This window comes from Calonectris borealis, chromosome 1 (assembly GCF_964195595.1).
Source record: "Calonectris borealis chromosome 1, bCalBor7.hap1.2, whole genome shotgun sequence".
Classification (NCBI taxonomy): Eukaryota; Metazoa; Chordata; class Aves; order Procellariiformes; family Procellariidae; genus Calonectris; species Calonectris borealis.
In genome coordinates, this window is record NC_134312.1 from 42,949,264 (window position 1) to 42,967,365 (window position 18,102).

The following is an 18,102-nucleotide window of genomic DNA, read 5'->3' on the forward strand; positions in this document are numbered from 1 at the left end:
TAGCTATTTGTAAGATCACCTGGCCAGCTATTCTGTTTATGGTGTCTGTACATTTCCTTAAGCTGCACACAACAAAACTGTACCTTTTTTGATAGTGGAAGAATGGCTGACTCAGTTATACCTGTCCTATGGAAGTAGATATAATGACAAAAAGAGATCAGAGGGGGAGACAAAAGATGCTTACTAACGAAGAGCCTTCCTAAAAGATTGGAATTTATGATGCGGCGCATTTTAAGAGTTCCCAAGCTTTCCTCAGTTTTAGAAGTTCAGCAGAAGATTTAAACAAACAAGTTCCATTTTCTGGATGGAATCTGCAAAGTACAGAGGCCCTCCTCATAGCTTTATTTCTACTATTATTACAGTAACAGAAACATTTTTTCAGCAAAGCCTAGCATAAACACAACGCAGTATGTAGAATGCAAGGATGCTAGGATACCCACCTGTACTATTCTTCTACATCAGATAAACCATCTAAAGCTCTGCTCCAGACAAACTATACCCTATGCAGACTGCTGCTCAGGAAAAATACGTGAAGAGATGGACAAAGGGAGGTAAAGAGCTCATTTTACCAGTTCAGAGTTCAAGTCCGTCAGTGCCAGAAGGCCAATACTTCAAAGTAGTGACCGACTTCGCTTTTCTTGTAGTACCATCAAACTAGCTTTTTACAGCTACAAAAAAGGGGAAAGGCAGGGAGCGGGGGAGTTGCTGAAGTCTTGGGACAGGACTGCACCACAAAAGCTCCGGTATCTGAACTGAAAAATAAAAGGGAGAGCTAGGAAACAGCTGCTTCACAGGCTTGCACAAAATGGGTCCCTTCTCATTTCTTTTTAAAAAGTTTAAGGTGCACTGAATTAGCACCAACTTTCAATGAACTAGTTGAAAGCTGCTCTGGAGGAGCCACTGGCCATTTAGCTCTATAGGAACGGGATTTCACAGCCCCTCCCGCAGGTGCCCCCGGCCAGCCCCCCGCCCTGGGCAGCACTCCGGCTCTGCCGGTGGGCGCCCCATGGGTGGGCACTCCGCAGGTGGGCACCTCGCCTGCCGCGCTGCCAGCCATGTCAGAGACACGCTCTGCAGCAGAAATTGCACTAGCAACCGTTCCTCGAGTGTGCAGAAGGCTCGTTTCTGAACAGGCAGCGTGCAGCACCGCTAGCTTTTTTTGAAACTGTCCCGGTTTCGGCTGGGATAGGGTTAAATTTCTTCCTAGTGCTGTGTTTTGGATTTAGTACGAGGAGAATGTTGATAACACACTGATGTTTTCAGTTGTTGCTAAATGCCTTCCTAGTCCAAGGACAGCTCCCGTGCCTACTGACTGAGCTAGGTACACAAGGTGGGAGGGAACATAATCAGGACAGCCAGCCCAGCTGGCCAATGGGGTATTCCATACCATGTGATGTCATGCTCAGTATATGAACGGTAGGCGTGATCCAGGAAGTACCGATCGCTACTTGGTTATCGGTCAGCGCGGGTGGTGGGCAATTGCATTGTGCATCACTCATTTTGTATATTCTATCATTATTTATTATCATTATTTTCCCTTTTCTGTTCTATTAAACTGTCTTTATCTCAACCCATGAGTTTTTCTCACTCTTACCCTTCCGATTCTCTCCCCGTCCCACTGGGGGGGCGGGGGGAGTGAGTGAGCGGCTGCGTGGTATTTGGCTGCCTGCCAGGTTAAACCACGACAGAAGCTTTTGAAATCCCGAAGTTTTTTTAAGCTGTCGAGACGCGATCATTTCTCAGGCGGTACTGGCCAGTAGTTTGGAGCGTAAGCAAGCTCTGCACACAAGTTTTACCAAAGCATGAACTGAACTCAGTGATGTTAACTCAGTAACACCCACAGGGTTACAAGCTTCAAGTTCACTATTAAATTCATGCTCCTTCGTTAGTCTGCAGACTCAATTTGGCTCCTGCAAAGACTGCTAGCAGCGTCAGAAAGGCTCCTTTCCTACAAAGCACAGTTTATGTATCACCTAACATCGAATATCTTGTGGTAAGCACTTTGCATGCCTGGAGATTCAAGATGAACTTCTTAAATCACGCAGGCTTTTGAGAAATTCAATCTATAAAGCTGAAGGTTGATTAGCAGGAGAGTTTTAAAATCTCCTTTTTATACAAAGAATTGTAAAAGTACTAAACAAATGGAAATAAATCAGTTAAGAACATAAATGCCTATCCACACTGTAGCAGCCACTAGGAAGAAGTTGTCCCCCTCTTTCAAAATCCCTCATCCTGATGCTCAGATGTTTGCTTTGGGGTGAGGGGGAAGACAAGGCAAGGCAGAACATACCTGTTGCTTTGAGCAGGGGATAGTAAATAAGGTTACTGAGAAGATTTAATCTTTTTTCTGTAGAAGACTGACTAATGACCTGATTTTTACAGGTGCCTGTGTAATCACAACTGTAAAATCGGTAGGACCTTCAGGCAGTTAACAAGCTCTGTAAAGATATGCCTTAAGCATCTTATGCCAGGAGCTCTGGAACTTTACAGTGATGGAAACAAAGAAAGCTATTACAAAGAAAAGGAAAAAGTAATTGGAAAGGAGAGAGGAGGGGGAAAAACCTGAGTTTTCAAGATGCTATTAAATCAAACACCTACCACTTGGAAGCAGCTATGTTTAAGAGAGTAGATTTAATTAGTACATATTAATAGATAACTTAGCAATTTGTAGAGGCTCCTTGGCTGCTGTTTATAGTTCCTGATTGATTGATTTTATAAACACTATAAAAATGTATGGTACATACTTAAGTCATCCATTCACTGACAATGTTTGATGGTCCTATAGCTAATTTTGAACTCATTTGAAGCATGGAATGGTTTTATCCTGGAATTTCACTACATTTACAGAATAAAACCAACAGTGATACTGAAAGAAAGCAATGGTCATTTACTCTAGTGGCCTTGCTCTTTGTGAAATAAAAGTTAGCATGAATGAATAAATGATGTTCCTAGTCAAACATGTCTTCTTATTGCCCAAAATACCAAACTGAAATTTACCGTTTTGGACTCATGTGTCCCCATGTACCCGCAGTGTACCTCAAAAACCACACTCAATTTCTGACAAACCTTCAAAGCACTCACACTTTCTAGTGAGTTTTGGTGAGGACAACCAAAATATGATTTTTCCCCACCCCCCCACCCCCAAAATGTTCCTGGGGAACGCCTCACCTACAGAAATGATTAGAGAGCTGGAACACCTCTCCTGTGAAGAAAGGTGAGAGAGTTGGGGTTGTTCAGCCTGGAGAAAAGAAGGCTCCGGGGAGACCTTATTGCAGCCCTTCAATATATAAAGGGGGCTTATAAGAAAGATGGGGACAGACTTTTTACCAAGGCCTGTTGTGACAGGACAAGCAGCAATGGTTTTAAACTGAAAGAGGATAGATTTAGATTAGACATACGAAAAGAAATTGTTCACAATGAGGGTGATGAGACACTGGAACAGGTTGTCCAAAGAAGTTGTGGATACCCCAATCCCTGGAAGTGTTCAAGGTCAGGCTGGACAGGGCTTTGAGCAACCTCATATAGTAGGAGATGTCCCTCCCCACGGCAGGGGGCTTGGACTAGATGATCTTCAAAGGGCCCTTCCAACCCAAACAATTTTATGATTCTAATTCTTCTTAGGTTTCACATGCCATCTCTGCAACATGAAAGACGGATTTGGCAGGCACATGCTCAACATGCCTGACAAATCATACGTTAGCATTGCCAACCATTCCTTCCACTCAAAGGCCTTAAAGTGGTGATTGATTTTTAGACTTTCACTCAGGCTTCAGAGCACTCATCCAAGAGAAAGAAGATCTCCATTCATCCCCTCCTTTACCTGAGTGGGTTTAAACCCATACCGTCTATCTCCTTAGAGATGAACAGAGGGTTATTTTAGAGAAGAAACATCACAGTAAATATCAAAGACTTCTTGCGATTCTTTGGAGGGCACATTTCAATACCAACAGATCTATTATAGTTGATAATACATACTTTGTTCAATTTCCTCATATTGGCCATAAAATAACTAATATATAGTTTGTCAGTAAGATTCATGCATCAGAAGAAACACAAATTGGGGTCTTTACAGCCAAATTATTTCATCAAATAAAGCTATGAAAAAAAAAATATCTGAAGTGGCAGATTCCCAGTTCTCCTGTTTCTATAATGAGCATCTGAAAGTGCCTACACTCTTGAAAATACCACAAGGACATCAGATACAGGAAAACGTTTATTATAATTCAATTCCACATTATTCTTGAACGTCTATAATAAGTGATATCAGCTAAGACCATGGCTGCTGCACAGATTTCTCACCAAAAAGAAAGAATTTGTGCCTGTATCTTTCCTTTCCCCATATACACAAACTCTTAATCCCAGGCAAAATTATTCTGCCAGTCATACAATCATACTAATGCCCATGAACCAAAGGCACTAATGTCTTTGGCTGCATGTACACACATACATACACACACTGAAGTTTTCCCTATAACCACACCAGATCCAATCCTTATTTCAGTATTACAGTATATACACCTGTTCATTTCTGAAGATGTAAATTTATTGAAATTAAGTGAACCATATATAACCAGCACTATAAACAGGCAAGCTCAAAAATAAAACTGTTTTTGAACCATTATTTCCATGTCTTTATTATCGATACTACAATAACATTTGAAGGTTTCATTTCAAACTGATAAAATATATTTTTTCCTCTTCCAGGTAAGTAATTTAAAAGATTTTTTTTTTTTCTAGCCATGACTGGGAGAGGTGAAGAACAAACTTTTCTCACTAAAAAAAAAAAAAGGTTAGTAGGGAAACATTTACATGAGTAGTATGGCAGGTAAAATACTTTTCCAACAGTAAATTTTCATTGTACTTCAGCTCTTTCAATTACAATACAGAAGAAAACCTAGTATTTAGCCCAACAGCCTATATGCAAAGATATATGCTAACTATTATGAACATATGTGCAAACATACTACAGGAGAGGGGAGTCACTTACTTGACGGTCCATGAGAGTCTCTGTTATCACCATGATGCTGTGTACACATACAATTGAAGAACGAAGAACAGCAAACAAAAAAATCCAGGCCAGGAAGAAGCAAGTGCACAAAAGCAGCAGCAGCGGGAAAGAAGAAGCACAATGAAAACAGTGTTAGTTCATAACTAAAATACAACATGCACCTCAATACCAAAGGCAAGACCTCAAGAGACTTAGCAGTTCAGAAAAGTTGAAGCCACAAAATTGACAAATATGCTTATAGAGAAGCCATTATTAGAAGCCATCATCGTATATGGTTAGTAAAGAGCAACTGCCCCAACTGCTAATTCTGAGTGGAACCTCTCCATCAGCAATTTAGTGCTCATATGACTTGATACACAATATATTCTAAGAAATTTTTAGCTGGAATGTTTTCAGAAGACTAAAGCTCTGAAGAAAGCTGAAATACCATAAAATTTGTTTCCAAAACCACTCCACTTTCAGACTTTGGAAAGACAAAAACTTTTCAGCCGTCAGTAATGTGCACGCACCCACTAACGCCAGATCCAAGCCTTACTGCTTTTGCACACAAACACAAACTTAGAAGCCACAGATTCAGTTCATCTACAAATACAAGTAACATTTTAAATTGCTTAGGATGCAAGACAAGCAGCGCAGTTTTAAATTTAAGAGGATATTTTATATCAAAGTATTTCCAAAGAATCACGTATAAAAAATTATCTCTGTCTCACTGAATGCATCAAATACAGGCACTACAGGACAGTAATTACATAGTAATAGCCTGTACTCCTCTCTGACATTGGATCTAGAATCTTTTATAAATTATTGCTACCCAAGGCCACAACTGGGGCTAAGATCCCACCGTGCTCAGCCATGTGCAGATGTAAGGTAAGTTCCACTTATGTCTTAAAGGATTTACTACCTTTGAAACCCACAAATAACAGAAAAGGAGGAGAAAACAAGCATACTGATCAGCATGAACATTTCCTCCCTGAAAATAACATAAATCCAAACACGCTGTTTCTTCTATATCCCAAACAAAAAACTTCTGCTCCATAAAAGAGAGAAATCCTTGCCCTGCTTTAAAGAGGATCCAATCTTGCCTCTCTGTTATCAGGACTAAACAGCAGGAAATGTAAAAAAGAAAAACAAAAATCTTAAAAAGCAGGAGTCTTGTCTTGCACCCCGATCTCAAAACACAGATTTTTATCCCTCGCAGGTGCCATGGGGTGTTAAATCAACACTGCAACATACAAATGTAAAGTACTGCAAGGAGAATACAGCAATTGCAGTGCACATCGTTGGAAAGGTGAGGGAACCCTTCTTTTTTAATTTTGCACTTTCTGGAAGAGGACTTACTAAACAAGAAAAGCTGAAATAAATTATAAGTGCATTTGCTAAACAACTTTCTTTCACTGTCAGAGTCTAAATTTAGGTCAAAGAGTGAAACACCGCTAAGGGAACTCATGAACTTATCAGCCAGGTTTAGGTACTAGTACATGAAATGCATTTAAGAATTCAACGGTTTTCGCAGAAAAGTGTTTCTTTTTAATGTACAGGTAACATACTGCAGACTAGGAAACAACCTATGTTCGGACTGGAACTGTATTACCCTATGATGGCTTTAGATTCAAGAGAATAGTGACTGATAGGAGAGCAAGATAAAGGAGCCTGCAGTAACCGTACAGAGATCCAGCAACTGACTGACAGACTGGGAACACCACTATTCAGCACTGCTCTGCTTTATTTCACACTAAAAGTTGGAAGGCAAGAGAAGAGAACTGGAAAAATAAATTGTTAACAGACATACAGGATCAGAAGGTTCTGAGACTCAGACAGCATGTTCACTCGCAGTGCATACTTACGCGTTGAAGAAATCGAGTGAAAAAGCACCGCAGCAGGTCCTGTCTCACTGCCTGCCTCTCAAGCAGCCTTGACCAAGATTCAACATGACACCACAGAGCAGGGCAACCTGTCACCCGAGACGATGCAGGGGCTTTTTATGTAAATATTTTAGCACTGCATGGTTAATCCTATGAACGGGTACAAACAGCTCCTACCCCAGAGGCTGAAACACAAGCCTGTCTAACTCTGTCCCTGATCTTCTCCAACAGACATTCTGTTTACACACCAAACTGCCTCCGTTGCTGGTCAACCCCCTCTCTTCATTAGAACTATTTGCGCCTGCGTGTTTACCTGAAACCTGCAGAATATATATTTCTAAATATTGATGTGAGATGTTAAGATACTGAAATGAGACTATTTCAGCCAAAAAGGCATCTTCTTGTTCCAATAACCTATTGCACCTCTATCATCTGCAATTCGTATCACTGCAGATTGCGGATTCAAACCCCTAAGGGAACAAAATGTGACAGTTTTACTGTTTTCTCTGAAAAGAATGTCCTCAGAGCATTCCCGTCCATCATCTCCCACAATTTTTATTCTAAATATACAAAATTAAGCGAAACATGCACTTATTTCCAGAGACACAGCCTACCCTTATTTTCACATTTATTTAATTGATGACTTTGATTACAGATTACAGAACAAGTCCTTTGACAAGGGAGGTTCTCAATACTACATGACTGATTTAGCTTCTGCGGAGGCACATTTAGTTAAAAATGTTACTACCAAAATATACCAAACCCAGCCCTCCTCCCAGTAAAGTTTTAGATTAAGACTAAGGAATAAAACCAGCAATATAAACCATCACATGAGACAGCAGCCATAATTCTGCTTTCATACAAAAGCAGCTCTGTGCTTCAGAAAAGTACTATTTTTAGACATCCATTTCTCAGAAATAAAGCTTATAACAACTGCTACTAAACCTAAAATTATATCTGCCAACTTGTCCTATGAAACAAAATCCTTTTCCTGTTGAAGATTAGGGTAAAAGCAAAAACATATGTCATGCTAGCATGTCTGAATCTCACACTACAAAAGATAAGTTTGCTACAAGTACTTACTAGATTTACAACCTAAACCTATAGCTAAATTCTTAATAGAGTTTAAATGCATGTTTTAAAACCCAGTCAGAGTTTTCACGCTGCTGAAGATAGGCTTTTCCTGAAAGTCTCTAATACGTGTAAATCACTAAGATTAATCATGTTACATTTAAATTCAGGACCACTAACACAACCTGCAAAGCTGATCAGTAAAAAGGACCTCTATTCTATGCTTCAAGGACAAAAGGTACTTTATGTCTGCTGATGTATATAAAAAGCAAGAACCGACTGTAAAAGTTATATCAAAGGCAATGCATTTATGAAATATGTGTTTTGGTAAAAATTAAAGCCAACTAGAAAGTTTTCTAAAAAAATCATTTAGAAAAAGAATGGTTTATGCCAAACATTCCCATTTAATGTTCTGAGTTCTGGGTCAGCGAGGCTTTTTAAATTATTTATTATTATTTTACAGAAAAATAGGCAAAAACTGTTCTCAAACAAGAACTCAAACCAAAGTTTCTAGTATTTTGCACTGCTTTAATGGTGCCAGACTACAAAAATAATTTGCTGAGCTTTCATAAAATTTGTGCTCAGATACAATGTATATAACCCTAATTATTAGAGAGGAAAAGTATTTAATGTAAGACTCTTTTCCCTAGACTGATTCTGGAAAGAAAAGCCCACAATATTAAGTTCTGTGATCTCCTCCTCTGTTTTTCTTTTACACACAAGCCAAAAACACATTAGAAAGCTGACACCTCTAGAAAGGGCTTTTTTCAGCTACCTCCTAGAAACCCTCCAAATTACTTAAAACATGTAGCAAAGTGTTGATCAGTATTCTCCATGCATGTTTGCAACTTACGTATTTCATGAATTTTAATCAGAAAAATGGAACTAAAAAAAAAAAATTAGATTGCAGCTAAAAGTCTGGAATACTGAACAATCACAAACATGACCTTCAAAAAATTTAAAATTCTGGGAAGTGTCAGGATTTGTATACATTCAAGGTCTTCAAAATTACTGGGTCCAATCTCTCTTAAAATATATGCCTTTTTTTTTTTTTAATATGTCAGCGACAATTTTTTACTATGGGTGTTTAACAGCTGTAGTGCAACACACAAAACTTCACATTGTAACTGCAATTAAGATAGACAATTACCCCACTAAATTATATTTTGGTAAGAAATGCGTAGAGTAGCCAATCACAGTATACCATCAGTTAAAAAAAATTATTCTGAGATGACACTTCAGGTGCCTAAGCACATAGGATGAAAGGCAAATCTATCCTTACACTCAGCATTCTTCTGAAGCTGACTTGGTAAAACATATAGAGCCTCATTTCAAGATACCTTCTTAAAATCATGCTGTTGGGAAGGCATGTCACAAAAAGAAAACTAGCACATTTCAAGTTACTTTCAAGTTTTTTGTAAACTGGTAAATTTTTTTTATTTTAGGAAACAAGGAGCACAGCAACTGAATTGACAGGATTTTTTAAAAAAAAATACATCCTACTGCATAGTTGGCAGATGATACTCATAGTATGTCACACCTGGGATATAGATGCACTGGCGCTACAAAAAAATCAATGAATGTGTTTATTATAGAAAAAAGCCAAGGATTTTCTTAATGCACTGCGAAATAGCCTGTCTCCAAATTCATCACTTAAGATAAAAACAGTAATAAAACACTTGGTCAAATCAATAGCTCCATGTACTAGTTGAACCATCGCAAATATAGTTGGTCTCTAATGAGGTGTTAAACTTGAGCTTCACCTCAGTTACAGAAAAAATACCCTATTTTGCCTTTGGGAGGCAGTGCTTTGTATCAGAAAGCAGCTTTGGAAACTAAAAAACATTTCCTGCTTCAGCTATTAGAGTGTTTCCATACAACACAGCTGTGGAAAAATTAAATTCTTAAATGATTTCAACATTATGATGATGATTAAGTGTCATAGAACCCACTAGCCTTTCCTGTTTTTAAATTGTGCTTAGAGAGAAAGAGCTGGTATTTTCACTACTTCAGAAATTTTAAAATCAACACAGATTATCAACTCTTACACCTGAAATGACTCTGATAACATACAATTATCACTCCTCCCGCCTTTTCTGCTTTTCATTCCACCAAGAAATACATCATTTTTTTCTTTTGTCCATAGTAACTAACTAGTAAAGTGTCAATTAGTAAGACTGAGAGGAATACCTTTTTCTTTTGGGACTCAGAGACACCAAGGATCAAATCCAAGAACCAAATGTTTCTTGACATCCAGCCCTCTTGCCATGAGAATCTAGCAAATGATGGGTGATGCTACATGGTATTCCAAATGCATTCACCAGAAAAGTATCAATTCAAACCAAACTAGAACAGATTCAAGCCGTTTAATCCTCTCCCTGCAAAAGCATCTTCACATTCATCTGATTTGATGAAGTCACATTTAAGTTACTCACTGAATTTCTATCAAGTTCCACGTCAATCGGAACGGTCTCCATGCTGAAAGGGCGTATTGTCTGTCTCTCCGTCAGTTAGAGTTCTTCCATCCTGCTACTCGAGACCCTGGAGGGAGGAAAAGAAAAATACAGTAATTCACTTCCAATGGCTGAAATCCGTTGAAGAGCCACACTCTCTCTCCTCTATGTTTTAAGAGGGTAAAAAGTCTCCTATTGTAAACTGTCTATATTACAGTTCCTTGCAAAACATGCACATTACCCATAAAAATCAACTTTTTCTACTCACAGAGGCAAGTATTTACTTTTAACCATGCTTGCATCAAATAAGGAAGAACTATGCTGAAATAACAGAAGCAAAAAAAAAAAAAAAAAAAAAAAAAAAAAAGCAAGCAAGCAAGAAACCCACAGGTTTTGCCCTGTATTCCTCCTTGTTCCGGAGTCCTCAGCAGCACACCACTCCTGCCCCACAGGTACACGCACACAAGCTGTTTGGGTACGTAAAAGCTATTCTGGAGCAGTCAGGGTTTAGGGCTTCCCAGCATAACTCCAGAAACAGCCACGTTTTGCTTTGTGGAACAGAGAGACAGAAATCAAATCATTTGTGCAAGCCAGCACCCTCTGCGGCGGAGCAGGCGCTCAGCTGGCGATCACCACACACAGCCAGAAAGCGATGCCTCGTTCTCTAGACGTTTCCTATTTACTTTTTTCGCTAGAGAACAAAAGCTACAATAGACCTTAGCATTCACATCACATTTGAAGTCACCAGTGAGACAAGAAAACGGTCTGGAATCAAGCAAAACTTGGTGGAAAAAACATGCCTTAACCGTTCATTCATTTCACGGATTTGAGGAGGGAAGCCGACCAGGATGGGACGCCTGCAGAGATGCCCATCTACAGCCCATTGCTCTGCTTCTCTCTCCAATGGTCCCACCAGCAAACGATAGACGTGGACGCAAGAGCTGTAAGCTGGCCTGTTCAAAACAGCAAAGCCAGCATCCTGCAGGGAGAAAACCCTCCACGAAGCCATGCTCACACTGCCCTTCCTCCAGCCAGAGCAAGTGCTTGATCAGAGAATTAGCCCAAGGACATTTTTTTTTTTCTTTCTTTTTGTCTTGGGTGGGGTGAGGGGGCAGGAAGCAGCTCAGTTACAAGCCAGATTGCTAAACCAACACTTGTGCAAGAGCAGGGGTAGCATGGAAATGGTGACTATTTTTTAAGCTACGTTACCATATGGTGTTACCATACTGTGCTTAGGGTATACATCAAGCTATAGCTTCAGCTCAAGCTTTAGCAGAAACAGATTAACTGAGGTGAAGGGGGTGAGGTGGGGGGAGGCATCACAGCCGCGCCAGGGAGCATGAGGAGCGCGCTGGGTGCAGGACAGGAGAAGGGCAGGGAGAGGACCGGGAGAGTACACACAAGATCTTGCAGTTCAAAGCCTGCCTCAGGAAATACACACTCATAAAAACAAATCTCACTATAAAGAACCACCATTTGTTCAACTGCTTTCAATGTTATTACCATTTTTTTTGTTCTTGTATTATGTAAAGCACATTAGAACTAAAAATCTCTTAGGAAGAACATAGAGTATTAACACACTATAGCAGGTTACCATAACAAATGCCACTAAAACACAAAAGGAAGCGTTAATAAAAGGTTTAACAAAAAGACCGTGTGCTAAAGAAACTGCAAAGTTTATGTTCCCTATGACTCAGTTCAAAGAACGGACGAGGATCTTATTCAAGTACCTGAGTAATTACTGAGGTGGCACATGACTGGGAAGCGTATGGCTAGATGTTTTCATGTAAATTAGACATGTAGACATCTGAAGGGAGATGACTACAAGTGATTAATTTGCATTAATAAAATGAAAGATGGCATCACCACAGGAAGAGGAATTTGCCCCAGAAGTTGTTTCCCGGGGCGGCAGGCACTGCGACGAGCACCTTCCACACACCAGTGCAGGATGAAGAATTGGGTAATGTCTCCTGGAGGCTGCTCCTTGTCATCTCTACCCCCCACACCCATTTTAGCTTCTATTATTAGCAGGCAATTCAGCAACACCAGGCTGCATACATATTCAATTTACGGAAACACTATACTCTCTTAAACAGGATGAAAAATGAGTAGCATTGCAAACAGATGTATACATTTTACTGAGAGATCCCTTTTCCCTCCTTGGTATTTATTTTGGCGTATTTCAGAAGCAATATTGTTCACTTTCAGCCTTCGTTTTGCTTTCATCTAAAGCAGTCAGTCAGCTTTTTTAGTTACACAAACTTGCAACTATACTCAGTTATCCAAATAAACAGATCTTTCCTAACACAGGAACATTTACCCTAAAACCATTTTAAACCCGTCTCTATTTTTAACAGACATTTTTTAACTCGTAATTTTTATTGTCAACATTCCTGGTGTATTCTGCTCCTCCATGTGTTCATGTGACCACAGCCACTACACCCTTCCTTACCTCAGTCCCAAGAGTAGTATCATTTGACAGGCACCCTAAAGTCTAATTCTTAGCAGTCACAGTCGTCCACGATGCCCAGGAAACTCATAATCCAGCAGGGTCCCAAACACGGCAGAGGAGTTATCTGGGAGAGGGAGGGAGAAAACTCTGCCTGCTCATGTTTGAACTGTGCAGAGTAAAGCAAGTGCAGAAATGGTTAAGGACTACCTTCCCCCACATTGTTTAGCTTATGAGCAGATAGCCAGCTTGGCTTATTTTTCTTGGCAAAATGAAGGCTGCAAGTGAACAATATCGCTTCTGAAATATGCCAAAATAAATTCCAAGGAGGGAGAAGGGATCTCTCAGCAAAATGATATTGCCAAAAAGGCAAGTAAGTATAAACTTGGAGAACAGATTTATTTTGAAAATTACAGAATGCTTCCAACCACCCAAGCCCCAAGGCTTTGAAACAACTTTCCAATCAATGTAGGGAAGGGGAATTTATTTATTTGTAAATGCAGCCAGGTTATTATGAGGGGTGCTTCCATGAGTAAGTGGGCTCTTTTCAACTTCAGCTAACCCAACCATCAGATTTGAAGACACAACCCCAAATTTAAATCGTCACTTTTTTAGCTTTTGGGGGACATTTATGACATGCCTTTGCTGCTCTCTCCACATTCACAAGTGTTTGCAATTTGGTTGTCTGGTTGGTTGGCTTGGGGTTTTAATTAACAGATGTTCCTACTTCACAATCTCAACTCTTAAGAGCTTAAATGTTCACAAAGGCACACGCAAACTGAAATGATTTGAAAAGAATTATATGATGGCATACCAGCCAATCACCTATGCTTCTTTTATAGACAATGGATATAAACTGGCACTTAGAAAGGTATTGCTCATTTTAAAGCAGGTGTACCAATCAGACAAATCATGCCACAAAATAAGGTATTTCTCTCCAACTGTGAAAAGGATCTAGGGTGATCAGCTCAGAAGCATATATTTAAAGCAGAAGGGAAACGCATCCTATTTGTCACATGATCTACAATCTCTCCTGTAACATGTGTATTTCGTCTTTATTTTAGCAGACTGCGTCAGCCATGTCTAGTTTTCAGTTAGCTGCACCTTAAAAATAGGAAAATCCTGCTTGGGTCTCTGATAGAAGAAAAGGACGGCATGCATCAATGAAAGCTACTACCCTGTGTGAACAGGATTTTATCTAACTATCTATACATGCACAGTCAAATGTCTTACGTGACTTCCTACCTCTTCCTAACTCCCACTCTTTTAAAAAAAAAAAAAATCTCAAAAGCCGTAAGAGTATGCCTCGGGTCCTGCACTTGGGTCACAACAACCCCATGCAATGCTACAGGCTTGGGGAAGAGTGGCTGGAAAGGCTGCCCAGAGGAAAAGGACCTGGCAGTGTTGGTCAACAGCCGACTGAACATGAGCCAGCAGTGTGCCCAGGTGGCCAAGAAGGCCAATGGCATCCTGGCCTGTATCAGAAATAGTATGGCCAGTAGGGAGGTGATCGTGCCCCTGTACTCGGCACTGGTGAGGCCGCACCTCGAATACTGTGTTCAGTTTTGGGCCCCTCACTACAAGAAGGACATGGAGGTGCTGGAGCGTGTCCAGAGGAGGGCAACGAAGCTGGTGAAGGGCCTGGAGCACAAGTCTTATGAGGAGCGGCTGAGGGAACTGGGACTGTTTAGCCTGGAGAAGAGGAGGCTGAGGGGAGACCTCATCACGCTCTACAACTACCTGAAAGGAGGTTGTAGCGAGGTGGGTGTTGGTCTCTTCTCCCAAGTAACTAGTGATAGGACGAGAGGAAATGGCCTCAAGTTGTGCCAAGGGAGGTTTAGATTGGACATTAGGAAAAATGTCTTCACCGAAAGGGTTATCAAGCATTGGAACAGGCTGCCGAGGGAAGTGGTTGAGTCACCATCCCTGGAAGTATTTAAAAGACGTGTAGATGTGGCACTTAGGGACACGGTTTGTTGGTGGACTTGGCACTATTAAGCTACGGTTGGACTCAATGATCTTAGAGGTCTTTTCCAACCTAAATGATTCTATGATTCTATGATGTAACATGATATTCTCTAAAGTACAGTTGCATAGGTCACAGAGCAAAAGCAGCAGAAGTCAGATGCCTTGGCCATGTCAGAAGTCTCTGTGGCAGCACGCCTTTTTTCATTCCTTTACAGACAAGTGGATTTGGCTGTGTTCTATATTGACTTATAAATTCCATATGTTAACCAGATTATGTTTATTGTAGGGATATGTTCATTTAACTGAATAAAGGGGTTATTAGGAAAGACAAGCCCTTTTTTCCTCCAGCATAAGAAAGGCTCCTCACCAAATATGTAACTTGTCCCAGGCATATTAGAGTTTAAATCTGACTCCATGGAAGTAATACCTTATTGAAGATATGTTTCTAACATTAAAACCATAATTCAATTCACAAAAGGACTCTTCTTCCCCTTCTCCCACAGAAGATTAGCTTCCGTTCAAACACTTCACTAAATGTGGATAATTTCATCAAGAATCTTTGCCTGATCTCATGGCTGAGGTGCTTGCTATGCCACCTCCTGTATCCTCACTGTCCCCCACACGAGTTCCTGAATTTCAGCCAAGGTGCAGCCACAAAGTGGAAGTGGTAGAGATAACCCCCGAATCTAATAGGTTTTCTGTTTAATCGATGGACCAAGTTACTTGAACACCTACATACTGTATTATATAGGCAGGTTTTAGCTTTCTCCCTAAGTACTGTCACCTATGGTCATTAGATATGGCATTTGCACTGTGATACTGTTTTGTGATCTGTTATAGTATCAGAGTACCCTCTTACACTCCAGCATCATAACCTCACGGGCAAGGTACAGCCTCACCTGTGATCTAATGGGCTGCACCAAGCGCATGGTGAAATGGCTACTGCATGCTGATCCGGCCTTTCCAAAAGGGAAGCGTTCTCCAGGGCTCTGACCTCCAAAACTGGCCTGCGAAGCTCTGCTGGATGCCTGCCTTCTTTCCTTAAGGCCTAAAATAAGTTAACGCACTTAAATTGCCCAAGACAGGTATCAGATCAGAGTATATTCTAAATTTCTTTAAGATGACACGGGCATAATACATTGACTTCAAAGATCAATGTGGTAACAAGCATGGGTGAAGCATGCTGGGAGAAAGGAAAATCTAGTAGTTTACATTGGCATCAAGAAGGGTAAAAATTCACTTAGGTCCTTGCTGGAAAGCAGAGTCACAACAGTACCCTAGAAATGCTATTCCACAGGGAATCACAGAATGGTTGAGATAGGAAGGGACCTCTGGAGGTCATCTTGTCCAAACCCCCTTCTGCAGGAGGGCATCTAGGCAGCTTTTAAATATCTCAAAGGATGAAGACTCCATAACCTCCCTGGGCAACCTGTGCAGTGTTCGGTCACCTCACAGTAAAGAAGTGTTTTCTGACGTTGAGAGGGAATCTCCTATGTTTCAGTTTGTGCCCACTGCCTCTTGTCCCATCACTGGGTACCACTGAAAAGAGCCTGGCTCTTGTCTTCTGTACACCCTTCCTTCAGGTGTTTTTACACATTGATGAGATCCCCCTGAGCCTTCTCTTCTCCAGGCTGAACAGCCCCAGCTCTCTCAGCCTTTCCTCATGTAAGAGACAATCCAGCCCCTTGATCATCTTCGTGGCCCTTCACTAGACTCTCTCCAGTATGTCCATGTCTCTCTTGCACTGGGAAGCCCAGAACTGGACCCAGCACTCAAGGTGTGGCCTCACCAGTGCTGAGCAGAGGGGAAGGATCACTACCCTCGACTTGCTGGCAATGCTTTGTCTTATGCACCCAAGGATACCGTTCACCACCTTTGTGGCAAGGGCATGTTGCTGGCTCACGTTCAACTCGCTGCCCGTCAGGATCACCAGGTGAGCCCTAGGTAAGCAGTTCTCAGGCATGGTTATCAGTGCATTCAGTTCAGTAAGGTCCATAAGGAAGTTTAAGGTAATACTCTTGAGAAAGGTATCTAAGTGCTAAAAAGAAAAAAAAATAAGGAACAAGAAGCTTCATAAAAGTTAAGAGCTAACGGGGATAGGATCAGTTTTAAGAGATTAAAGGAAATCTACATCCTAAATCTAACTAGGGTGATCAAACCAAGACTCTCAAATAATCTAAGTGCCATTCAGCAGTCATATGACAGAGTGAAGGCACTTTCACTTTGCAGCGGGAGAGCAGCAATAGCACAGAAGGTAATAAAGGTACACACCTTACTTTCAAGGTTCTTTGAATCCAGTGCAGCAGAGGAAGTACAGCCCCCCGGTTGTAGTATGAGGCCACAGATCGTCTCTCTCAGTTCCCGAGTCCACACACCAAGTACACTTCATTACCAAGCTACAGATCAGGCCAGCTTCTTGCACATGACACAATGTCCCTGCTTGCCAAGGACCCCGTGTTTGCTGAGACCAGTTCCAAGAAAGCAGGAACTGAAGCTGAGATACTGGTAAAAATGGAGTGGGGCCAACAGGGTCAAAAGATTCAGCAAAAGATCTGGTAAACAGAACAAATTTTTCTCAACTTCCAAACTAAGCATCTTACACACCCTAACAAGAACTTGGAAGAACTAGGAAGAGGTTTCATTCTGCAATTCTAGAAGAGAAATTTGAGAGCTGAGTAAATCTCTAAGTTCAATTCCTACTACTGTGAAGTCAGGCCAAATAGGAGAGCTTGACAAAACCAGTAATAATACAGGGGAAGTCGTAGATGACTAACTGCATGGTTACGGTAACTCTGAACTGCAATGTTTGAATGCTCAAAGGTCTGCTAGAGGTATAACCACACCAGACTCATCAACTGCCTCACATATGTCTCCCAAGTACACTGTCATCACTTAATGCTATCAGTCACCAAATACACCCTTATGAAACGCTTCCTTCCACCCCAAGTTTCATCACCTGCCTTCTCATTTCCTGAATAAACAGTCCATGTGCAAAGAAAGCTGTTTCCTCTGTTTCTGTATTGCTGTTTTCGGAAGCGGGGCGGGGGGCAGGGAACGAAAACAGGAAAGTTGAAGCGCATAAGAACAAGATTTGAAAACATCTCTCATCTAGAAAAAACTTGGAAAGCAGAAGCATAGTTCAGATACCTCAGCTATCTTTTGAGAGTGATAGATGGCAGTGAATGCCATGAAAAGGATAGAAAACTTCTAAACAGCCACTGCAGCTTTAATAAATTACTACCTTAAACAGGTGTCCCACAGGTAAACTTGTCCTGACAAAAATCAAGGAGT

General features: G+C 40.9%; 1 protein-coding gene across 7 annotated transcripts in view; it reads right to left on the reverse strand.

Annotated features, from left to right (window-relative positions):
• The window catches only part of OSBPL8 (oxysterol binding protein like 8), a 95,472-nt gene that overhangs the window by 51,924 nt on the left and 25,446 nt on the right, over positions 1 to 18,102 (reverse strand). The window contains exons 1-3 of one of the 7 annotated variants that reach the window (XM_075150257.1): positions 17,083 to 17,321; positions 10,377 to 10,482; positions 4,988 to 5,024 (exon numbers count right to left, since the gene is read on the reverse strand). In XM_075150257.1, the coding sequence (XP_075006358.1) occupies positions 4,988 to 5,024; positions 10,377 to 10,418 (79 nt within the window). In that variant the 5' untranslated portion in view covers positions 10,419 to 10,482; positions 17,083 to 17,321. Of the gene's footprint in view, positions 1 to 569; positions 753 to 4,987; positions 5,025 to 10,376; positions 10,483 to 10,662; positions 10,693 to 11,194; positions 11,369 to 17,082; positions 17,322 to 18,102 lie in introns of those variants that run through there. The other 6 variants (XM_075150247.1, XM_075150273.1, XM_075150284.1 and 3 more) reach the window with 6 other exon arrangements.